General features: G+C 41.3%; 2 protein-coding genes across 2 annotated transcripts; one reads left to right on the top strand and one right to left on the bottom strand.

The window, feature by feature from the left end:
• The first annotated feature begins 364 nt into the window (after positions 1 to 364).
• ankrd63 (ankyrin repeat domain 63) lies at positions 365 to 3,084 on the top strand. The gene has a single exon (XM_005806164.2). The coding sequence runs from the start codon at positions 452 to 454 to the stop codon at positions 2,057 to 2,059; it is 1,608 nt and encodes a 535-aa protein (XP_005806221.1). The 5' UTR covers positions 365 to 451; the 3' UTR covers positions 2,060 to 3,084.
• pak6 (p21 (RAC1) activated kinase 6) lies at positions 3,052 to 23,063 on the bottom strand. Its single transcript, XM_005806165.2, has 9 exons — positions 22,598 to 23,063; positions 12,784 to 13,031; positions 9,499 to 10,161; positions 8,228 to 8,761; positions 6,544 to 6,677; positions 5,078 to 5,204; positions 4,860 to 4,985; positions 4,653 to 4,787; positions 3,052 to 3,944 (listed from the first exon to the last, which is right to left on the bottom strand). Exons 2-9 carry the CDS (start codon positions 12,985 to 12,987, stop codon positions 3,777 to 3,779), a joined length of 2,091 nt encoding a protein of 696 aa, XP_005806222.1. The 5' UTR covers positions 12,988 to 13,031; positions 22,598 to 23,063; the 3' UTR covers positions 3,052 to 3,776.
• Positions 23,064 to 24,974: the final 1,911 nt, after the last annotated feature.

Genomic DNA, 24,974 nt, shown 5'->3' with positions numbered 1-24,974 from the left:
ACACAAACACAAGGCTGTTACTTCTTTCTTATCACTTTTAATCTTTGAAATTTATTTATTTTTTTTATGAACACAAATACCAGGTTTTTGGAAGGTTATTTGCTTCAGACAAAAATAAAAAATATATACTTTTATTTTACAAACTTGACATGAAAAACACTGGGCATGTTTTTTTTCTTGAGTAATTATTCTGTTCAAATAGCATATATTTCTCTCCAGCCAGAGAGTGCTCAAGCTGAATGGATACTGCCACTGCATAATGGTCCTCAGACGTTTGTTGCCAAGGAAACGTTGGGAGGGCATGTGGAGAGGGAGGTATAAAAACACTGGCAGCTCCACTCTGACTCTTACTCTGTGGTGAATGCACGCTGTCATCACAGAGAGGTGTAGGACAAGTCGCCACACTTTCCTCTTCTTCGTTTGTCGACTCATCTCCACAAGTGCGTGAAAGATGATGAGGCCTAAAGATCTACGCCAGGGCTCTGGCACCAAAACCTTCCTGGATGCAATGCACAGCGGTAAAGTCCACCTCGCACGTTTCATCCTGGACGCCTTGGATGGCCGCATAATTAACTCTAAGACTGAGAACAGTCGCACGCCACTCATGTACGCTGTGTGTCTGCAAGACCCCGGGACCAGAACCAAGTTCACACGGCTGCTGCTGGAGAAAGGGGCAAATGTTAACTGTCAGGATGAGGACGGCCGCACAGCTCTGAGCCACGCCTGCGAGATGGGCCACTTGGACGTTATCAAACTTCTGGTGCAGTTCAATGCCGACCCGGACATCTCTGATGCCTGGGGAAACAGTGCCCTCATGTACGCCGCCTTTTCTGGGCACAGCCAGGTCCTGGAGTTCCTGGTGAGAGCTTTCAAAAGACTGGGACTGAGGCTAGACCGGACCAACAGTGCTGGTCACTCAGCTAAAGAGATTGCCAACTTTTTTGGGCACAACCAGTGCGTCCAGATTTTAAATTTTCCTTGCAGAAAGAGTGCTTGCAAAGACGATCCACTTGTTGATGTGGTGACGGCTGTTGAAGTAGAACGTCGGCTGCCCAGTAGGCTCCCCAGGCATGTTCTTGAGAAGTTTTCCAAGCAATCAGCGGATGAAGAGCAACTGCCAGATGTGTTTCAGAGACAGACAAAAATAGGAGAAAGCGGCGGACCATGGAACCGTTTCAGGTGTCCCAAAAGTCAGTCTCAAGAGGACAATCATCAAAACAGCTGGGCTCTGCCTCCTCAGATGGAGAAAAGCCAGGCTGAGGAGGATCACAGCATTCTCTTCACAGCCAGACAGCTGCAAAACTGCCAGCTTAGAGAGCTGAAGGCGTCAAAAATGAACTCTGTTGGTGAGCCGAGCCAGAAAGATGTCAGCCGAGACATTCGGTTTCCAGAGCAAAAACAGGAGAGTTTTCCGCTCTGGGGAAAGGCAAAGTCATTTAACCTGGACCTTCTGAGCAGCAGAAAGCAGTCCTATCAGGGTGATGTGCATGACATGAGGCTGTCAGCCAGCAAATTAAAGAGAGCCTCACTACAGGATGACCGATGTTTAATAGACAAGACCGACTGTCAAGGGAAACCCGGGGCCCTGACAAATGATGGCAGCCAAATCACTTCATTTCCAAAACCTCTTTTAAAAGGCAAGACTCAGTCTGGGAAAGCACTCCAGGAGAAAGTCAAGTCACAAACCGAGGAAGCTAGCGACATGGCCCCGTTCAGCCGAAGAGGGCAACAGAAGAGGGGAAGCCTCGGCTCAGTTTCCAGACACAACAAACTCCTTTTCCCAAGAGAGGAAATGGAGACGGAGAAGATCCCGGGCCGCGCCCCGGGGTTCGTGGGCCTGGGGACCAGACTGCTGCGTCGCTTCACCGCTCCAGAGTTTATGAGGATGGTGATCGACTGTTCGTCTGGCTCCTCGAACGGAAGAGGTCGGATGTCCCGCTCCGAAACCTACCCTCTGTCGCACACACACCAGCAGGTCAACAGCCAGCCAAGCGTTGACAGCATCAGTGCTGTGAAGTGTGAGTTTGAAAGCTACTCTTCTCAGTCTACCCTCGATTAGATAAAGGACAATTTCTAACAAACGGAAAAGCCTGGTTGTGCTGTTTTTTTTATTGCACTTTAAATCTGATAGTATCAATTCTTTGATAGCTTATGTTTCTTCTTAAGAAAAATATGTACTTTTTTGTTGTCAGTTGTTTTTGCAAGATTTCTATTGGAGTATAAAGATGTTTAATGCTGATTACTTCTTTCCAACACATTTTATGCTACAATATATTAAAAGTGAATTATTTATTTATAGATTTTATGCTGTGATTTTGTTCTTTTTGGATTCATATCACATGGACCTAAATGCATTAAAAAAATAGCTTTTGTGTTTTCAAAAAAATTTATTTTGCTTTAGAAGATTTTGTGACTGTGAAAACATGCTGACTGCCTAATAAAACTGTAAACTCTTGTACTTTTGTTCCATTCACTTGTATTTTTCTTCTCGTATACAAAAGAGTAAATCGAGTTGCATTTATGGTTCAGTACGCATCATTTATTGATTTATACAAAATTAAAATGCATTGCTCTCTTTGCCACACAGGAGTAGAAATACATGAAACTAGTGTATCCGTGTGGGATTACAAAGACTATGTGCAAAGTGTTTTCTGGGCAGGAGGGTGTCCTGCAGCACTACATGCCAGGCCTGTGTGCTTTGTCTAGGCAAACAAATGCAAAAACAGTCCCTCATATTCACACACACGTGCGCACACCCCTGCCGACACACCCCCACACACGCACACACACATCTTGTGTTTGTTTTTCCGTCACATCTGTCACAGTACAAAGAGGGTTGTATCAACAATGACGTTGCGTAACACACACCTGCTCCTTCACCCATACACACACTACACTCACATTTTATGAAATAAAAGTAAGATTCAAACTTATCAGTGGTAAGGACCCTAATATTCAGGATTTCTATTTACATTGTTATTGTGTCTGAGTATGTTTTGAGTCCATATTTATTAATTATGTAACCACATTTGCAATTTCACATCATACAAACAACAAACAACACCTTTTTTTTTTTTTTTTTTTAGAAATAAATAAATATGTAAAAGTGGAGTAAAAGAGGAGAGTGGCGCTGGCTTTTTCCCCCCAGTAGTCCAATAGTAGCAGCTGGGCTTTTATTTACCCATTTATTATGCTAATACAGGAGAATTGTCTTTCCCATCCCCAGTACGTATTCAAGCATTCACATCAGGCCAGGTGTGCCTCCATTTGGCCATGCAAAGAGTGTATCGTTGTCCAATTTCCTCAACAGAATGGATGTGCAGAGGTACCTTTATCCTGTCACAATGAGCTACTGTGGTTTGAGCCTAATGAGTTTGCACAGCTTGCATTAATGCCCACTAAAAACACCACGAAGGGTTTTTAGAGTACCACTTATTTGGAACCTGTGTGAAAGACAGATTTCTGCTGTCAGTGCATCAGGCTGCATATCGTGTTGATACACACTGAAAGTTGCAGGAAGCCAATTTAGTTGAGAGGTGAGGACTTGCATGCCTTTAGCTCACTCCTACAGTCCTTCTCACATGCCCGAGACCATGCCGCGTTTGACAAACTATGTAGCCACCATGACGGTGGCAGCAGAATGCTCCCTGGGTCTGCTTCTGGGGGAACGTCGGCCCCGTAAGGAGAGCTGGGTCCTGGCGCTAGTCCTCTTCTGGAGGCGTACAGTACAGGGCAGGCTGATGTTGGCCCATTTGGGGACTTTGAGCCGAAATGGGTCAGCAGCGAGACATGCGTTTCCGATACTGTTCCACCAGTGGGACCAGGCACTGAGGTGAACCGCTCTGCAGCAGGAAGGGGTGCTCCAGCAAGTCGGTAGCACTAGCCCGCTCCAGAGGGTCACGGGTCAGCATGCGATCCAAGAAGTCTTTGAGAACTGGAGAAATCTGGATTGGATAGAAAGATAAAGAATGATAAAGAAAATGACTCTACCAGAATGCAATGGCATGCTGTTGTTGGAGATATGACATGTAAAATATGCAGCACATTAGCCCTGGGAGACTGGAGTTTTATCTCCAGATGCATGTTAAGGATTATTGTCCTGCTAAATGGGGAACCTTGATCCAGTCTCAGGTCTTTTGCAAGATCTAGCAGGTTTTCTTCCAACAATGCTTTAAATTTAGTCTATTTTATTATTCAATCAACTCTGAAATATTTGTTCCCTGTCCTTGCTGAGGAAAAGCGTCCTGCAGCACAATGCTGCCACCACCGTGGCTCATTAAAGAATATGTGCAGATCATTGTCCACCAAATATTGTGCTTTGCATTTAGGCCAATGACCAGAGAATATCTCTTCCCTATACTCCCATTGAGGTTTAACATTTTCACAATGAATAAAAGATTAACGAAGGTTTATTGTCAATTGCAAATATTTTGATTCATCTCTCATGTCCACCAAATTGGAGACTGAATGAAAAATATGCTAAAATTCAGAAAGCCTGGAAAAAATCTGATCAAGATTCATTAAAAAAAAAAGAAGTAAAGCATGAAGAAAGTTGGACTGGTTTTAAATGTATCAACTGTACCTGTGTACATGAAGTATTAATCTTTACGAAAACAGCAACCTCCATGTAAAGTGTTTGTCTCTTCTAATACCTGGCTGACATTTCGAACGGTTGGAGCCGGCTCATCTCTAAGCCTCTTCATTGCTGCTACGGGCGTTTCACTGAAATATGGGGGCTCTCCGTCGACCATCTCCACTACCATGATACCCATCGACCACACATCAACCTGGTGAACACAAAAGCGTATAGTGTAAAAGCTCTGACAGCACAGGTTCATCGTCAGTGGTTTTCTCCTCACCTCTGTGCCATATGGTGATTTGGATATGACCTCAGGAGCCATCCAATAAGGTGTCCCTACTAGAGATTTCCTCTTAGGAATGTCCTTACTGATCTGGGCACAGAAACCGAAGTCTGACAGCTTCACCTGGGTAGAGCCCAACAAAATTACACATTTACAAAACTGAGAAATCAAAAGGAAGGGGACCGGCGGGAGGTGGGGATGAGTATGTGTCATACCCGTCCATCTAATGTGAGTAGGATCGAGTCACTCTTGATGTCTCTGTGAATGACGCCCTGTGAATGAAGATAAGCCAGGGCTTGCAGAACAGCTTCACACACTGTGGCAATCTGCTCCTCACTCAGTCTGCAGGACGACAAGTTTTACACACATCGAGTCTGACTTTACATGGGCATTTCACACGTTCCCATTACCGGCTACAACAGCCCAAGAGAGCTGAAAATTTATGAATCACTGTGCGTTAAAAGCAACGGTAAAAGGTGCAAGGTTCAGAAAAACAACTCCCACACAAGCAGAATGACGAATGAACATGCTTCTTCCTCATCAGATATAGTCTGGCTTGGATATTTCACAAGGGCAACATAAATATTTCCAGAGTCTGCAATAGTAATTGTGCACCTGGAAGTTTTGCATATTTGATCCAAAAATGTATGTATTTTTCTGGAATTTTGGGCGATGGACCAACAAATGTATCACATAAAGTCAAACAGGAATAAAATATGTTTTTTAATATTTTTTTATGGAAACAAAAGGCCCTAAAGTATTTATAATTTTATTTTAGTCCTCTTTACTATTATAGCCCTTAATAAATGGGGCACAGCCAATTCTAATGCAGCTGTTCTGTGAAGGCCTCAGAAGTTTGTTAGAGACACATCAGACTTGTCAGGGATAAAGTTGTGGGGGAGATTAAAGCAGGGATAGATTATGAAACAATTTCCCAAGCTTTAAAATTTTCAGAGTTCTGCACAATTGTCTGAAAATGAGAAGAGCACCACAATCTCCCAATAAAATATAAAATACATCAATGTTTTTGGTTGTGATTGGAGTAAAATTGTTAAGCGTGTGAATACTTTTGCAAAGCTCTGCAGGGGACAGGAAACCACAAAGCTTCTTCATGTAGCAAGATATGAGGAAGTCAGGAACCCAGAAGATACCAGCTTCTTATCTAACAACAACAAAATATTATACTTCATTCTACTAATATGTAGCAATTGAAGAAAAAACACTCTTCTTTTTAATTGCTCTGTCAATACACCTACTCAATCTGGTGTCAGATTTTATGTCATGTGACCTGAGACAAAAAAAAACAAAACAAAAAAACGCATGTCCTTATTAAACTGAACTAATCCAGGGTTCATCACCTGAAATGAGAAAAAGAAAGACTTCTGCTCAAAACGCATTAACGTTCACAATTTAATTTCCTGGTGTGTGGGCGTTATAATATAAAAGGAGTAACAGATGTCTCAAATGTCTACCTAGAACAGACTGAAGATAGTATTTAAAAATTAAAAATGCTTTACTATCTTTTTGTTTTCTCCAGAGAGAGCGGAGAGCAGACTAAATGCTGTTTGTGTGAACACTGATCACTCTCCAGTTGATACTACACCACCCCCTTGTGGCTGTTCATGTGACTGACTATGGGTTGTAAAGTGGAACCCAAAGTTTTGCTGATATTTTTTTGTACCTGGTTTCAGACACGATGTTGGTCAGGGCTCCTCCTTGCAGGTACTCCATGATGACCCACAGCTCCTCCTCCACGAGGGCAGACTTGAACATCTCCACCACATTCTTGTGCTGATAGTCCCTCATGATCACCACCTGCAGCGAAAATATATGTACAATTGTCATAAATCTACACACCATTATGTTCCTTTTTATTTTTGTGGCATAAAGACCTTATTGTCCAGCAATTCTGAGTTAGTCCAGTAAATGCTTTGGGGTACTTGAATGAAATAGGTCAATGAAAGTGGTCAACATCAAAAATGCTGCAGGCTCTTTGCCCAGTCTGATTTCCCTATCTATCAAATGACAAATGTTTTGTTGTTGTTATTATTATTATTATTATTATTGTTTCTTCTCTTCCACTTGTTGACTTCCCTTATTTGAGTAAATCTACAGACTAAACTAAACATAAATGAAGTAACATGTAGAAGTGGTAAGTCAAAAGAACCATTGATCAAAATAATTTTTAAACATTACAAAAATGATGGTGCTATAGAGAAAATCATAAGGAAAGCCCCATTGTAATTTCCTGTGAGAATAAAATACAATGCCATGTGTCTTAGTATTTTGAACTTTGTCACAGTTTGTCATGTTGCAATACAAACCTCGGAATATTTTATCATAACTTTATGTGATAGACCAACACAAAACAGGTCTTAAATATGAAGCTGAACAACAATGATTCATGCATTTTATGTTGTCTACTTCCTCTTTTTCTAGAAGTACCTTTCTCTGCCATGTACGGTCTTTTTGAATATGTCTCTACTGAATTTGAGTCCTTACAGCCTAAATAGAGCTCAGTCAGATTGGATGGAGAGGATCAGTGAACATGAATATATGCTTTGATTAAAACCATTCAATTGTAGCTCTGGCTGCGTGCTTTTTTCTTATCATAGCTCCAGACCTTTGAAACTCCTAATAGATTTTCTTCTGAAATTGTCCTGTCTTTAGCTCTGTCATTAGTTTATTAACTTTGACAAGCTTCCCAGTTCCTGCTGAAGAAAAAGCATTGTGACAACTTGCTGCTGCATGGTGCATGGTGCAGCCTTAGTTTTCCTCCACATATTACACCCTGCATGGCTGTCGGCATAAAAGTTCGATCAAGGTCTCAGTTGACCCTCCAGTGTTACTATGGCCCTGCAGGTTGCTTGTTTTTCAGCTAATGTTTTCCTTGCTTAGTCTCTCAGTTTAGGTAAACAAGCCTCGTCTCATAGGCTTGCACTTATGCCATGCTTCCATTTTCAGATTAAGGACAGTGCTCTGTTTGATGTTTGGCATATAATCTATAACCCCTCCTATAACTTCTCCACAACTTTATCCCTGACACTTATGGTGTGCTTTGTGATACATATAAATGGGATCTACATGTATATACTAATTCTTAAGGTAATTGCTTACATTGGACTTTACATATGGGTTTTCAGACTAGGTCTATTTTACCAATAGATTTTTATTGGTAAAATATTTTGAAATTCCATTCTTCCCCTTTCTCTTTACAATTATGCACCACTTTGGGTCTGTCAAGTAAGAAAAACTTGTTGGAATTGTTGAAATTTGGTTTGTAACATGACAAAATGTGAAAAGGTTTAAGGTATCAATACCTGCACATGTAGATCCCCTTGTGAGATCTATCTTGATCTCTGTACCTCATTAAAGAGCAGCTCCCTCCTCTGCTGCCGCCGCAGGTCCATCATCTTCACAGCAACTTGTCTTCCAGTGTGCTTTTCTGTAGCAATACACACCACCCCTGTGGAGCCCTCCCCGATCTTCACAAAGTTCTCCAGATAAGTCCGTGGGTCGCCCTTATCTACCACCATCTGCAGGGCTGCTTTGAACTGTTCATGCGTCACCTTGGGAGGGTCAGGGGGCGGTCGAGGTGCAGGATGCTGAGGTGGTCTGAAAGCAGGGGAGCAGGTTCCTGGAGGACTGGTGGCTAATGAGCCTGTGGGTGAAGGTCGAGGTTGAGATGGGCTGTCCTGCCGGGGATAAGGGGGATTCGGGCATCCAGAGTGCCTGAGGAAGGAGTCTGGTACACCAGGCCGCAGCCCCATATTAGGAGACAAGCCTAGTGTGTAGCTTGCCGAGGAGCGCACCATACGCTGAGGTCTAATGCCTCCTACAAGAGGACTGCTGGTGCCGGTCGGCAGGAAACCAGAGTGGTATCTCACCGATGATTCTGCCTGCATGACAAGAGAAGAGAGGCAGCTGAAAGGGTGTTGGCTGCCTGCCGGGGAATCACTGTCCACTTTAAACCTGGATGTAAATCAGGTCCGCCATTTTCACTCTGCATCCACTTCACCGATATTAATCATGTTAAGATGCTACGATTTGGCTTTAAGAGTCTCAAGGAGAGCACGGCAGCATTTACAACCTCGCAAGCACTTAAGCCCACATTTAATTTCTTAACACTGGACTCAATAAAATACCCAAAGTCACAATCATATTTAGTAAAAGGGGCTAAGTCACAGGTGTTTTTGACATGGATCTCAACCTCTTCATCTTCTGTATGGAAATGCCAATACATGAAAAAAGTGGTAGAGTTTCAAAATTTGTGATAATCCTGAGTGCTTATCTTTTTAGTTGAGAAATTATGCATACTTGATTTTATGAGTCATTTAGAAAAAAAACAAAACACAGGATATTTGAAATTTTTCTTTTGCTGTTTTCTTAAAAAGTAACCAATGAAAAATATCTATAAAAAATATGTTTCTGGTTATTATTTGATATACAGGCTGAATAAGCTAGCTGGTTAAAGTTCTACAAATGAACCATTAAAATGGCTCTTATTTAATTCAAGAAAACCACCTTAATACATTCAGGTCACATGCATAATATTCTGATATATACTCAGCATCAAAAATATGCATAAATTATGTGATCCATGAATAATTTATAGTCTTTGCAAAGATGTGCTTACTTTTAGGTCATAGGAGGAGAACGGCCTCCCTGGGCTGTTCTGTGCATGCATGTACATGGGTAGATTGGGTCGGAGCTCCGGTCCTATGTTCCCTTGATCTCCGTGGAGCTGCTGGAGAGCCACAGCGGGGCTGTAAAAACATGCTACAGGTCTCTGATTTGGTGGCATTCCTCTGGGAAGCTGGAAATCTCTTTTCCATATCAGCCTTTCCTGCGGACTTCCCAGTTCTCCACTCAGATACGGTCCATAACTTGGAGGTGGGATGTTCTGAGGTGGAGGAGGCTGCAAGGGCCCCTCCACTGAGCTGACACCGACCTCATAGGTCGACTTGGCTTTTGGCAAGATTCCATTGGGCTGCAGAGTGATGCTCTTCTTCATCCCCAGGTAGGGGGTGTTGGTTTCACTGTGAATGTTCCTGCCCTTGTCTCTCCAGTGATCCTGACTCTCATCCATGTCGTCCTCGTCATCCTGGGTGAGACCCTCATACTGGTAACCATCCCCTTCGTTTACCTCTCCCAGCCGTCCCAGGGACTGGGCCCTCTTCCTGGCTGAGGGGCTGCTTTTCCGCAAAGAGTTGGAGCTGGTCACGGACAGGCGGCTCATGTCGTTGATCATGGCAGAGATGTATTCTCCGTGACCGACCATGCTCCCGCGCACAATGGTCTGGAAGAGAAAAGGTAGTTATCTTCATCACAATCTGTGTGACATGATTACATTACAGAGAGATTTCAGAGCAAAAGGGATGATAAAAGTGGCATAATAATTGCTCTGAGGCAAGTTAAATTTAGATGTGGGAATGTGTAAAGGACATCTCTGTCATTTTTCAAAGACAGTGACTTTAGTTCCTTTCCCTGGTGGTTTATTCTGACAGTTTGCTGACAAATATAACAAGCAGAGAAACAGATTTTAAAGCGGCTCCTCCTGTATATAGAAAACGCATTCCTACCTATTTTATCTTTTCACATATTGTCCTATTGATACATATAAACAAAATGGATTTTGTTTATATGGGAAAAGACCAGTAAAAAGTAGTGAATAATTATGAAGTGTAAGAAAAATTATTCACAGTTTTCAATATTTTGTATAAGTAAAAATCAGGTTGCACACTTAAAATCAGCACCCTGAGCCATGCACTTTTCATTTTCACATCATGGATTTACCACAGAGGTGTTCACAACTTTTGATATTGTTTTAACCTCCCCTACCTTTAAACATCTCCACAAGAGCTGGATTTGTCCTGTGATTTAAATACATTGAGAAATATTTCCTGATTAGGAGATTTCTAACAGAAACAGATAGCACTGAATTTTATTCAGGGGTATCAGCATTGTAAAGAAAATATGGGAAACATACATAATTTTCATCCTCACTCCACAGTTATGCATAGCAATAATAGTGTCCCCCTAAAATACATGGCAGCTTTTGGCCATGTTACAAAATGTGAGCCACTTTAAGGTGTAAGAGTACACTATGTTCAATACATTCAATAAAGTCAAACTAGAGTTATTGTGCATTTCACTGTGTTTTGATGAATGAGAGAGTCTTGCTCTAATTCTTCTTAAAGAGGTATGCATAGTTGGTAGGCTTGCAAAGGGGCCAAACTTGCCTCAACAATCAAAATCATCAAGCAAACTTCAGCTGGTTTGCCAGAAACATGCATACAGTGTCCATGGTGGATTGTTAGTCAGTTTCATAGTAGAGTCATGTTCAGTCTACAGTCAGTCAACAACCTCTCCTGCTTCTCTGGCTAAAAGCTATTACATTCACACAGATGAGGTAGAGGTTAGTCCTCATCTCACCTTTTGTAGGGTCTCCATCATAGGATGGGGATAATTGCCTTGGTGAGTTATTATAATTTTCCATATATATTTACTATTAAAACATGAGAAAAAAACATGAACAATATTATGCAATATTTTCTTTATCACAGTGGCTTGCAAAGAAATTTCACATTTTGTCACATTATTAACCCAAACCTCAATGTGTTTCATTTTGTTCTAGATCAGAATAAAGTAGCACATAATTGGGATGTTGAAGGGGAATGATATATAATTACCTACAGTCATGTTGAATAAATAAGAATATTATCGAAAGGTAATTTCAGTATCTTAATTCACTAAATAAAACACATCAACTAGTTTAAGTACACACAAACCGGAGTTTTCAAGCGTTTGTGCTGTTATTTATGATGATTTTCCACTTAAATCTGTTAAAGACACGCCTTTTACAATTAGAAAATCACATATTTAGTGTTTTTGTAATATATGTTATTTTCAAAAGATACTTTTAATCTGTGAACAAGCCTCATTGGAACATAAATTCAAATTTTATGAACATGGCTGTATCTCCTTATACCAATGAAAATCAGAACAGTGTGGTGTGTATAGATTTAGTATCCACCTCCCTCTACTGTTCTATCCCTAAATTAAATCTTCTGCAACCAGCTGACTTCATGATTTCCTAATTAATAAACAAATTACACCTGTGCATTGTTGAATATCAGTATAAATCCCAACTGTTCTGTCAGAGGTGTGTTAGAGAACAACAGAGAACAGTTTGTGAAACATTGTGCAAAATTATTTAATAGATTATGATTCTTTACCTTCACCTTAGGTACTGCTTTGTGGTGAACTCAGATAAAGCTACTGGTTTGTGTTGTTTACAGGATTCCTTATTCGAAGGGGTCTTGCACTGATATCAGTGAGGAAGGTAAAAAAAAAAACCTACAAGTCCGACCCAAATGCTGTCACAGTGGTTCTCATGTTGAACAGCACTAATCGCCACCACATCGCAGTGCTTTTTACTTTTTAGGAGGCCCATAAAACTATCAACCCAAACACTTTGTGAAGCACAGAAATCCTGAGATTTGCAGACTGGATCACTCACAGGCATTTTGCAGTACCTGCACTTTTTATTCCTTCTTTATTTTTATGACGTTTGTGGGAAAGCACCTTATACTGTTATTAATTGCCTGCATGCGGTAATAAATCTTGTGTTCCCCCATGAGGATTTCAACATTGTGCAGCCAGTGTACGCAGCAGGGTCATTAGCGCAGCCTTGTAATAGATAAGGAAGCAAAAACAAGGGAAAGGGAGCAGTCATTCCACGTTGTCATCAGAGTATTATGGGATTGTCTGAGACAGCAGAATACCTCTGCAGCACAGAAAATGTTCTCCTGCAGTGATGCAGCTAGCAACAGAACTCTTTAATGAACAACATTTGTGTGGATAAAACAGTGAAAAGTAGATTAAAATAAACTTTTGTGAAAGTGAAGGTGTGGCATACCTTTTTTGGCCTCAGCTCCACCTCTGTGATCCGAGAGGGGTCCACCATAGGTCTGGGCCTCCGCAGGTTTTCTATCAGGCTTTGCCATTGCATCGGCAGGCCCACGAAGCAGCCCCGCTTGGCATCAAACGAGGTGTGAACACGGTGCTCGAAGTTTTTCGGCGCTGATATCTCAGGCCTCTTCTTTTTCTTCTTGCGGAACATGCTCAGGTCCAGAAGAGAGGCAGCCTGTCTGCTTCAGTATGTCTCTGAAGAGAAAGAAGCAATAAGTAGTGAAGAAACTACTCAGCTGTGTGCAGGCAGCACACAATCAAATAACCGTAATCGTGTCCTTTAAATATAAGCAAATCTCTCCAACCTGTATGGTTGAAAACATGTTTCCTCTCTCCTATATTCTCAGTTTTCTGCTCAGGTGTATTCAAATAAAATCTCCACCACATGGAGGTAATTCAAATGGCTCCTCTGCTCCTCTGTTCTGTGAACGTCTTGCGTCTGAGACATATGAATGTCCTATATTCCCATTGCCTTAAAGGCTGTCACAAGCTTCTTAGAGTGAAAACAGCTCCAGGGAGAGTGGATGGATTTGTGAGCACATGTTTAATGAAGGATATATGGTCAATTAGGGCTTATTCAATCTCTCTGCCCTTTTACAGACGAGCACGCGGCCGGGCTGGCCGGTGCCCACAGGCTTTCGGTGCATTAAAGAGGCAACACACGAGCTCACACTCATTCACACACACGCATGCTTATACAAATACAAACATACTATATATGGATATCTTTATACTCCTCTTTAAACCTTTCATATCCTATCCTAATTAGCAGCTCGTGTTGCCCTTGATTGCGGCGAGGTAGCCAGTTAATCTGGGGATGAGCATGCTGAGCAGCTAACTCAGGTTTGCTGTGTGTTCAGCTTTATTTTATTTTTAAATGGAGGGAACTAATTGAATTACATTACAACACATTTCCTAAGCTTTGCAGGCTTCCCTGTACAGGGAGATAATTACTCATGCTTTAGTCCAATGTAAATATTAATGCTGTCTTATGCAGATCATATTGTAGAGGACGTCCCAGCCAGCAATGCAGGCAGATGTCCTTCGCAGACTATTAGCTGGAAAAATCCCTTCTTTAACAGATTAGCAATACTTATGAAACATTTTCTCTTTATTTCAGTTTATGATTTCTCTGAATATTTTAGTTATAAACTTAAAGGGGGTAGTAATACTGTCTAGACAATAAAGTTGTGAGCTTCAGTGTTAAGAAAAAACAAACCACACAGATGAATAAGATCACTACAATAAGAAATTTTATGCATAGGGTATTTACTTGTCACTGACAGGTGCATCTCAATAAATTAGAATTAGCCACAAAAGGTTATTGCAAAAAAAAAAAATCCAGTAGCTCAGTGCTGTCTCCAATTATACTGATGGAGGGAAAAACAACATGGACAACTGCAGCTTTGAGAGGATTTTGAAGCAGAACTCAAATTCCTAGAGTTTGAGGGAGACCCATAAGATGTGCATCACAGCTGACATCAGTGCTTCATCAGCCAACACAAACAGATGTATTCATGTCATGGGATACAACTGTTGCATTCCTTAAGCCCCTCCTGAACCAGAGACAATGATCTTACCTGGACAATGGAAAAAAGAAAAGAACTGTTGCTCAGAGGTCCGAATCCCGTCTTTAAGATTGCTTGAACCTCACAGAAAATCTCAGAAGTACCGTCAAATATTATTAAAGTATTAAAAGTTATATACACCCTTCAAAATAATCCATGGAAAACTCTTTGTATGGATTACAGCTGCCAAAGCCATGCTGACCAGTTTTTCACATGTTTCCACTAGTATAGCTTACTTCCAGTCAGTAGACTAGAAGTAATGTAATGTACAAGTACTTGTTCCAAGTTTATGAGGTTTTAGTTTACTTTTGTGACTCCTGGTATTGCTGGTGAATGCATCAGACTTTACTGAAGTCAACATCAAAAGGTCATCAGAAGTACCTTACTTTAAGTCATTTCTGTCTACAATCACCATTACATCAAACCATGAAATATTTAGAAGTTAATAAGAATAATAACTATCCCCCCTGCGTAACAGAAACATTCCAGCACAATAACCTTGTGTCAATATGACCTGGAGACAGAAACTTATTCTATGTCCACGTAGAATTTAACCAGCAAAAACAGAGGCCTTCAAGGTGCCCTGAGTTTATCTGATAATCTCCCACTATGCACTGTGAAGTGGTGGGAGCTGAGAAAATGAGTTTTGCAACCTTCTGTGACCCAGCAGGCAATCACGCTCGCCAGCCTTTCCTCCCTCCACCTCTGTCCCTGAGACCAGCATGGCTCTAAACGATATCAACGCTGCCTGTTAGGAGATGTGCCGGTGACTAACGCGCGCCACTCGGCCGGCCGTGTCGCATTGAGGTCAGGCCCACCGGTCACATGAGCGCAGTGCAGGAAGGGGGTTCTTGGAAGTATGTGTCCCTCTCCAAGGATAATTCAATCACTCGACTAATATGCTAAGTGTTGCATAAATGTATCACTCTCTCCTTGTGTATATACCGTGGCGCTGGGAAAGACCCTAATCCTATCTGACAGGGACATTATGGTGTAGGGAGAGAACAGTTGGGACTGAAATTACAGGCAGACCTGAAAGTATTCTGCAGCCACAGACAGTTATGGCCCTTTTTACAATAACAAGTTGCAAAACTGAAAATTACTTTATCTCATCTCCAGAAAAGCATCAAGCCATCTACTTAAAATTCACGTAGATTCATCATCTGTATATATGTGATGAACATGACAAACATAATTTAATGATTGTGACCAAACAATTCACTGTTTGCCTTTTTGACCATAAAACTTTACTGTTTGCAATCTCCAAGTGGACAGCTGCACATTACGAATGACGGGTGGATATAAAGATCTGATCAGCACTGCAGATAGCTGTTCAGATTTTGGCACTGACCTAACTGATATTTACAGTTTTACATTCATGAATTGCCCTAAAAGCCGATCAATCATGATTTACTTGAGAGTGAAATGCAGCGCAAAGTCTTTCCTTGCCAGCAAATATGATGACACAGAAGCAAATGGGGGATGGGGCTTTATGGTCCCTTACCAAGTAATCATCAGTTCAAACTGGAAGCGAATCGGGCACAATCAAAGTGGCTAATCTCTGAAAAGTGAGTAGAAACCTAACAACCTAGGGAACAGACTCACACATACACACACTTATTGCCAACAGGGCAAAATTACTCCAAAAGTTGATGCACTTATTGATTTACAAGGTTTAATCACATGCAGCTAGCCTTATTATGACCTCTCAGACTCTGCTGAGCCCATGATGGTCTTGATAACAGTTTCCTATTGATTTCCAGGGTAATGTGTATGCGCAGGGGCAAATGTACACAGAGCACGATCTGGTTTTCTGGTCACATCTCCTCTAAAACTGCTGGGATTTGACCCTATGCCTCAGTGGCTTGTCTTGGAGCAATCAAAGTGCAAAGCCAATAGTCAGCTGGCTGCTGTCAGGGACGTGAAGAGGCAGTGAGGATGAGGTCATTCCAAAAATGTTGCTATGTTGGGATTGTTTTCGGATTCAAAACTTTGAAATGAAAAATTGGAAATAGAGAAATGTCTTGTGGTCTGAGGAAATTACCATCTTGCATCCTTGCTTACAACCCTGAAAATGCCATCCCAACTGTGAAGTTGTGGGGTGTTTTGCTCCATGAGAAATAGCTGCCATAACGAGGAAATAACAGAATGAGGAAACAAAAGAGACAAGATCTCAATAAATCAGACAGGAAGTTTAAGCTTGGCCCAAATGGATGTTTTCAAATGAACAAAGCGGCAAAGCATATCGCCAAATTAGGTTCAAAGAGGCTTAATGAAACAAAGCAAAAGTTTTGAAGCCACCATTACAAATTCATAATTTCAGTTCCACAGATAATTTTTTGGCAGACCTGGAAAAGTGTGCGCTAGCGAGACTGTTTACAAATCTGACTCAGGTACAGCAGTTCTGTCAGGAGAAATGAGCCAAAATTCAAGTAACTATTGTGAGAAGTATGTTGAATAATGGTTAAAGATATGGCCCATTTCATACAGTTTTAAAGTCAAAAGTAGGGAACTGTATGCATCTTTCTGAATTTGAAGGTAGTGGAAAAAAAACTGACCTATGAGAGGAAATACAGAGTGAAAAGGGTTATGTCTTCTTATTCAAACATTTGATTCCAACTCTACTTGAAAAGAGCAAAACTTAATGAAACAAAATATGTTTTAAAAACCATAATCTATTGAAATTATGGAGAAACACATGCAGCCAGACAATTTTCCACTCCAGAGTGTCATTACTTAATCCCATCCCAATCTCAGAGCTCAGAGGAGGATGCAGTCACATTCTACAAGATACTGGATGGAGCTTCTTCATCCAGAACAACAGCTCGGCCTTTCATGCCATGCAGAAATTTAGCCATGCAATCCATATGCTTCCTGCTTACATCAGGACAAAAGAGCAGGGGGCACACTTGCTTTCCTCTCATGTTCAAATCACCCTGAGCGGGAGTTGTGGTTGAGTGGGAGGGGATTGAGAGATAAGAGAGATATTGGATTTGCTCGACGTTAGTGCTCCCAGCTCAGTTGAATGATTTTTTTTCCCCCACTCCCTATTTGCCCTGATTTCTGCTTTTTTCCTTCATGCTGGCATGCATGTAGAGAAATGCAGAGAATGTGCAGGTGACTGTGCTTGCGGGCTTGGTATTTTTGGTTTGGTTTTTCAGTGATCTAATTTTAGTACTGATCGCCCCTCCGCCCCCCACCCTCCAACCCTCCTCTCCAGCATCAAACACGTGTGTATTTTGTGCAGGATTCATGTCAAATAGTGAGGTGAGGGTGGGCGACAGTGGGAGATGAGGTAATCCTCTTTTTTGTTTCTCTAAATTCATCTATAAGAATAATCCAGCTGCTATAGAGACTCACAGAGGGTTGCAGCTACAGTATTTAACAGGAAAAGTCCTTAACTGCTGTTTTTGGACTGTGTGATGCAGTGTGGAGGGCTCTTCTATCAGCTTCATTACGATGACCGTTTTACCCTTTGAGTGTAATAAGCCTGCCTCTAAAGGAGAGGGTTGGGGGGGGTGGGGTAGCAGGGAGGTCTTCAATGGTCATCTCTTTCTTGAGCTTTCTAATACACACAGATTCATGTGAGGACATAAAAAGGTACAGAATGCAGGACGTGACCGGACAAAGCAATGGGACTGTTTTATGATTTACGTCTCATTTCTCTTTGAAGTCTCCTCTAGAGAGAAATGGGATGACTGTTGAAGGACAGACTGCTCGTGATGAAATACACTCCATTCAGCAGCATAAAATAACATGATGTCGCCATTTATATTTCATGTTAGTGAGCTGATGCTGCATGTCGTGCATAACAAAGGAATATGTGAAATGCTGGAGAATGGCATGCATTCTGTAACTTTCATGGCTCAGGGGAAAGCAGGTCTAGGTATTTCTATTAAGCGTTGAACTTTGATGTTTGTTGTCCAGCAAAGGAACGCTGTTATTAAAGTCTCCTGGGTTTCTCCAACACCTCAAGATACCCACAGACTGACCATCTCCATGCAACAACACATTCAGAAATGTATGCCAAAGTAACCCTGATCAGGTTTTGAGTAAATATATCTACATATGCATGTTCATTTTTCCTAAGAACAAATTTGCCTTAATATTTAATGTTTCCACAACATGTCCATGCTAATCTTCTGTCCCTTTATGCCAGCCAGAGGTTCACCTCTACTTGAGTAATTCTCATTTTCTTAAACGGAGCAAATAGTGTTTATGGAATTTAAAGGAAAAAGGGCAAACACTACACAACCAAATGACAAAGAAAAAACAAACAAAAGCAAATCCTCCTGTATAATTTATGTGCAGATATTTCATCAAAGAACCCCTAAATCTTTTAAGTCTTTTCATGATTACCTTTTCATCTAAAAACACTGCTCAGTTTAAGAGTGGCTCTTAAATAGAAGCAAAGTCATGTTTTCCACAGATATAGATTTACTTTTGGTGTTGAAAACAACTTTGGGTCAAGCCCCACTGGCTGCTTCTTTGACTCGTCCAATTTTAATGACTAAATGACTAAATGATTGGATTTCATCTCCCTCCAATATTTATGTCCTTTTAGAATTTAACAAAGTGTGAGTCTTATTGTGTTTGCTCATACAAACCATGCAGAAATAGTAAAGGTCAAATGAAATGGAAAAGGGGGAAATTCTGACGATATTTGGCTGGAGTTCAGGTTGGCTTTCCAAGTAAGTAGGACAAGTCGGAACCTTTGTAATGGTTGAAAAAACACAATAATACTTGGAGGTGAGAGGGGGGGAGGAGAGTGTGAGGATTCCACCTGTAGAAGCTGTGGAATGAGAAGCATTTATACTAAAGTGTGAAGTTGGAGTGGGAGTGATTTAGGTTTGTTTTTCTCCCAAAATGTATATTATTTCCCATTTTTGTCTATTTTTCTCCTGTGAAAAAAGTTCATTAAAAAAAACTGTCACAAAAAATTTATATCACCCAAAATAAACTTGTATGACTGTAATTTTGTAATCTTCACCGGCTTCAAATTAACAAATGACAGCCTGAGGATTGGAAAAATTTTGTAGACTCCAACATTTCTGTCCAACTCACAGTTTTTCTGTTACTATTGACAAGAGTAAGAGGAGTGGCATAATGAAAAAAGCCAGTTGTTTGGAATTTTCTTTTTGTATCAGTGTATATCCTCCTTTTGAGGATATAACCATTTTTATCAGCTCCTCTGCAGTAAACAGGCCACAGGAGGAAAAAAGGGGGGATTTCAGGACAAAACAGAGGCATCCACACAGAGTGCATACATCATTCTGTCATCTGACATAATGGGACTGATTCCCCTAGATGAGGATATGGACAAGAAAACATGTTTGTTTGCTCCTCTCTGCAGCGAACATTGTGGACATAAATGGGGTGTGAAAGCAGCAGCTCCCATCTCAGCAACACTTTTAGTGTCACAAGGTGTTTGTAAGATCTTCTTTGGATGCTGACAAATTACAAAACAAAATACACTGCTAAATCAGTTCTCCATGTAAAGTAATAACATATACACCACAGCACAGACCCACACTCTTTGACTGAAGATGCTCTTGGCTCTTACTCGCATTTTGAACGGTTGATGCTGTGTTGATAGAGATGTATGATCACTCCGGGCCAATAGCACAAGCTCCACTCTTCTCTCCAGGGTCTAATTTATTGATGCACTGGGACTTGGTGCAAGCTTTACTGTACGTGCAGGAGATTTTGAAAGCTTTGATTTATGTTTTTTTTTTCCAGCTATGGCTTCAGCAAGTCTCTCCAAGGGATGAAGCTGGGAGCAGTTTTTAAGCTTTATGGCATCAATCTGCACCAAGGCCGTTGCCCTCCTCTGTTGAACATCATGGGTGCTAATTTAATGCAAAGAGGAAAGTTAAATCATGCAGGACTAATTTGTGCTAACGGCATTCTTTTTTTATCCCAGTTGTATCATCACTGGTGGTGATGTTAGGCTGCTCGTGCTCCCTGTCAAGAAACTGACAGAAACATTTTTGAAAAACATCTTAAACACTGCAAGTGCACTTCCTATCCCTTCCGGTCATGTCAGTGTCCTGCTTCAAGTGCAGCAGTTTGCTTTGCCTGTCTTTTTTACTGTGGGCCACATGAAAAATAAAGCAAAAGGAGAAGTGTGACGCAACCCTGCCAAGAAAATCAGAGGATGTTGGAGGGTTCACATCACCCTCAGAGGCAGATGCAAAGTTGTGTGCAGGCATGCAACAGGCCTTCTTTGTCTCCTCCTCTACCCTTCTCCCTTCTCCTTGCATATCAATGAGACACCTGAGACACAACTGCACAGCTTTTACTTCAAGTTTCATCATCACCAGAGATGGCAAAATCCAGTCGCTCAATTTGATCTCTGTGTCACAAAGAAAATCCTGCCTTATGTTTCTGCGTTTATGCATGCAAAGATGACAGCAGGATTATAAACCTTTACAGCATATATATTGCTTTGAATAGGAGCTATGTGCCTTGAACTATTACGTTGCATTACGACCACAACTTTCATTGTAATGGGATTTTATGGGCTAAACCAACACAAAGTGAAGTGTAATAATAAAGATTATTGCATTTTTTATTCTGATGACCCTAAATCTAGTTCAAGTAAAATACACCTAACTAATACCTATAGTACAGCTCTTTGTAATTTAATTTCAGTATAAATCCATCTGTTCTTTGAAGACCTCTGAAGTTCCTAAGAGAACAGTAGTGAACAAAGAGCATCAAGAAGACCGAAACACAACAGGCAGGTCTGCAGGAAATAAGGCATATAGAAGGCATATTTAAGCACTTTAAGAATACAAAACAATATCTCAAGCTTGGAACATCTTACTGAACCATGATCATGTGAAAGTGAAAAAGCCATAACATGGCCAACTTCTTAAATTGGGTAGGGAGAGCATTAATCAGAGAAGCAGCCAAGAGGTCATTAGTAGCTCTGGAGGAGTTGCAGAGATTCCCAGTAATCTGATGGCAGGATGGATTTTAGTTGTGCATGCTACAAATCTAATCTTTATGGAAGAGTTCAAAGGAAACAGTGAAAAGATTTCCTGTTTACGCATCAATTTTGCTTGATGCCTACATATAACAATGTCATATTTGGTGGAAAGCTTGCAGTAAATTTTGACAATATTAAATATTGACTCAGGGATGGTGATTAAAATTGCAAACCACACTTTACAGATTTGCATTTGTAAAAAGTTTTTTTTAAAAGAATGACTAGTTTCCATTTCACTTTCTTTCAATTCTATCACGTAAAATTGCAATACACTGAAGTTTGTGATTGTGATGAGACAAAATCTGAAAAGTTCCAGCATCGGTGTGAACTTTTTTGAAGGTTCCAGGAGTAACTTGAGGCTATGATTGTCAGGAAGAGTGAGCGGCCTGTGTGGGTCCTGGAGCTCTGGACTGAAACTAAAATCCATACTGTTCCTTAAAACATCTTAGCCTTAGATTGATTTCTGCTCAACACTTAGCATCTAATAAAGACACTGATAGAGAGACTCTGCTACTTTCTGCAGCACTGAAAACTGCTCTTGTTTCTTCAGTCTGCATTCGAACAAAGCACAGTTCAAACATTGCCTCCCACGTTTATGCAAGCTCTTGTACAACAGGTTTTCTAAATGTTCTGAACACATGTGACACGTCCGCTTCCTTAGTGCTCCGGGTTTCAGAAAGTGACTTTTTTTTTTTGGAGAAGCTTTAACTGTAAAGTTCAGGTTTGCTCAGAAATCCATCCCACTGTGCTGCATCCTAATTCCTAATCCCTTGAGTTAGAGGCTGAGAGCAGAGGGAGAAGGAGAAAGAGGATGTTGGGGTTTAGAGGAGGAGGGGTGAGCAGAAGGTGAAGGCTCCTCTTTTAGATCCATCACTGGATGCATCAAACAACCTCCTCAGTTGTCCTTTTTTTCCCTCCATGCCCATCTGCACCTGGCTGCGATACATTTTACTCACAGCCTCTCCACCTCCGTCTCCTTCTCCCTCCACCACGGATGATGCTTCAGCGATGCCATCCATGCACAAGCTTGCTGCTTCTCAATGACGTTAACCCTCATTTCCCTTTTTCTCCCTCCCCTTCTCTATCTTACCACTGTTACCCCCCTCTCTCCTTGTTGTGGGGAGACAGGGTAACCAGCTCTCTGGAGGGGATACATTGTCAGAGGAGAACAAAAAGGGAAATCACTCATTTCGTCTTACCTTGCTGTCCAGTGAAGAAGAGAGCCTCACTCCTCCAGGAAGGATTGGAAGCACGATTATGCACTTGCTCCCTTACATTCACACTCATATGCACACACACAGCAGATCCATCCTTCTTTCTCCCTCACTCACACACACAGAGACGAGGAAGGACTGGCTCTCAAGCCAGAGTCCGCTGCAGGCTGCCGCTTGCCTGGGAAAGCCTGATGCGTTCCTCCCTCCAGGCAGAAGCACACGTTGCCATCTCAAAGGCTCTTTGTTGGGGCTGATTCATCTCCGGCTCCCTGGCTGAGTGCTGCCCCGTGCGCCGGCGGTTCCTCCCGGGGACGCTGCACAAAGCTGGGACAAAGCCATGGTAGAGAAAAAGGCAGCGTCCGTTAGAAGAGAATATCACGGCCCCATCATGAAGCTCCTTCCATCCATCCTCCCTCCTCCTTCTTTTCCTCTCCCTCTCAAGCTTGCTGGCTTTCTACACACACCCTCCCACCTCCCTCTCTCTTTATCACTTCCCTCCTTCTTTCCCTCCTCCCACTCTCTCATTGGTCTGCAAAAGAACTGATAGCTCTGTTTGTGTGTGTGTGCGGGGTGTGTGTGTGTGTGTATTTTTGGTCTCCGGTAACAGTGAGGAAAGGAGAGCTCTTCTACGCCACATCACCTGGGATACCTTTCGTCCTCCTCCCCCACCCTTCAGTCTCCGTCCCTCTGTCCCCTTCACACGTAACATGAGTGACATGAGAACAAGAGGGTGATGATTTCACCCAGTAAGCTGCTGTTCATTTCAATGCATTATCCCTAGGATGGCAGGGTCAGGGATGGCAGATGGCATCGGAGCCAAATGTTTCGGATGCATGTGATTGGCCAAACTTCCTTCCATCATTAAAATAACTTACAGTATGCCCAATGTTCTCAAGTGGATAAAAACACAACAGACTGCCAAAGTCCTACATTCAATCATCTCTGAAGTAAAACATCCTTTCTTGCTCGCTTTTTCTCCACTATTAATTCCTGAATAATTTATACAGGAGCAAGAACAAGCCTCAAAGCAGGAAAATGTATTAGGGTCAAGTCATGCAGAAACTGCCTTCAAGACTGAATCGGATTTGGGTCATACATGTAGTGCGTGGCATTTTGATATTAAGGGGCCCTGCAAAGGAACTAAAATAACGATGGTTCTCCTTAGGAATGGAAAAGTAAACTGAGAAAGCCTACAGTGCAGCAATCTGCATAACAATGACAGATTTGCCTCTGGGGGGTACGAGAGTCTCCGTCGCTCTGTCTCTTTTACCCCTAATGTGTCAACTATGTTGCCACAGAGACGTACCTTACAAAATAATTTAACACTCTTGGAATAGTTTGGTGTTAAGCAATGTCAAGACCACAAACATCAATGTATTTTACTGGGTCCAACACAAATTGCACATAAGGAAGCCATTGTTGAAAGCAAAGCTACATTAGGTCTCATTTGCTGTTTGCCACAAACCTTAAGGGGCACAGCAAACATGTAGAAGAAGGTGAACTGATCAAAACTGAACTTTTGGATTGCATTCAAAACTCTGAGAGGTAGAAACTAACACTGTACATCACCATGAACATCCATGGTGCAACCATGGTGGTAGCAGCCTAATTAGCTGGGGATGCTTTTCTTCAGTCGTGTCAAATGTGTAGTAATATTGGAGAATGTGTAAAAAGCTGTGGTGGAGGTTCACCTTTTAAACAGGCAAAATAATAGAGTGAATCAATAGAAAATTCCTTTTTTGGGGAAATCCAAATGCATCAGCAGCAAAGTGACAGACAAATCAAAATAAAATTTTAAAAGATTTTACAGAGCTACAATGAAATTGTTTAGACCTAATCTTATTTATGTGCGACAATGAAGGAGCTAAAGTCCAGACATAAGCCTAATTGAGACTTTGTGGCAAGACTAGAACATCTCGCTACAGATGTTTTCCATTTAAACTGACTGAACCTGAGAATCTTTATTAAGAGAAATGAGCAAAGATGTATGGAAGACTAAGAGAGTCAGAACATAGATGCATGACACATGTTTGTTTAAAAAAATATATGTATAAAAAATATAATTTTTCTATCACATCACAATTATGCAAAATCTCAATAAAATATGTAAAGCTATGAATACTTTTGCAACCAAGTAAATTTTTTTGGTGGATTTATTTTTATTAAAAATAACTTTCCAGCAGCATCTGTATGTGTGTGATTATTTAAAGATGGATATGACAGAGAAAAATATGTATTCATTAACACATGTTAATAGAGTGATAATCAAATTATCCAGGTCAGATGCAGGACAATAAAGAAAGGCATTGTCACTAAAAATACCTCTGACCATGCAGAGGTATTTAAAATACTTACCTTATTA

The sequence above is a fragment of the Xiphophorus maculatus genome, chromosome 19 (assembly GCF_002775205.1).
Source record: "Xiphophorus maculatus strain JP 163 A chromosome 19, X_maculatus-5.0-male, whole genome shotgun sequence".
NCBI classification, from domain to species: Eukaryota; Metazoa; Chordata; class Actinopteri; order Cyprinodontiformes; family Poeciliidae; genus Xiphophorus; species Xiphophorus maculatus.
This window is presented reverse-complemented; position numbering and strand designations above follow the sequence as displayed.

Coding starts and splice junctions, on each gene's coding strand:
- ankrd63 (XM_005806164.2), top strand. CDS start 452: ATGATGAGGCCTAAAGATCTACGCCAGGGCTCTGGCACCAAAACCTTC.
- pak6 (XM_005806165.2), bottom strand. CDS start 12,987: ATGTTCCGCAAGAAGAAAAAGAAGAGGCCTGAGATATCAGCGCCGAAA. Junction 4,788..4,859: donor AATCACCATATGGCACAGAG/GTGAGGAGAAAA, acceptor TGTGTTCACCAG/GTTGATGTGTGGTCGATGGG. Junction 3,945..4,652: donor CCGTTCGAAATGTCAGCCAG/GTATTAGAAGAG, acceptor TATCCAATCCAG/ATTTCTCCAGTTCTCAAAGA.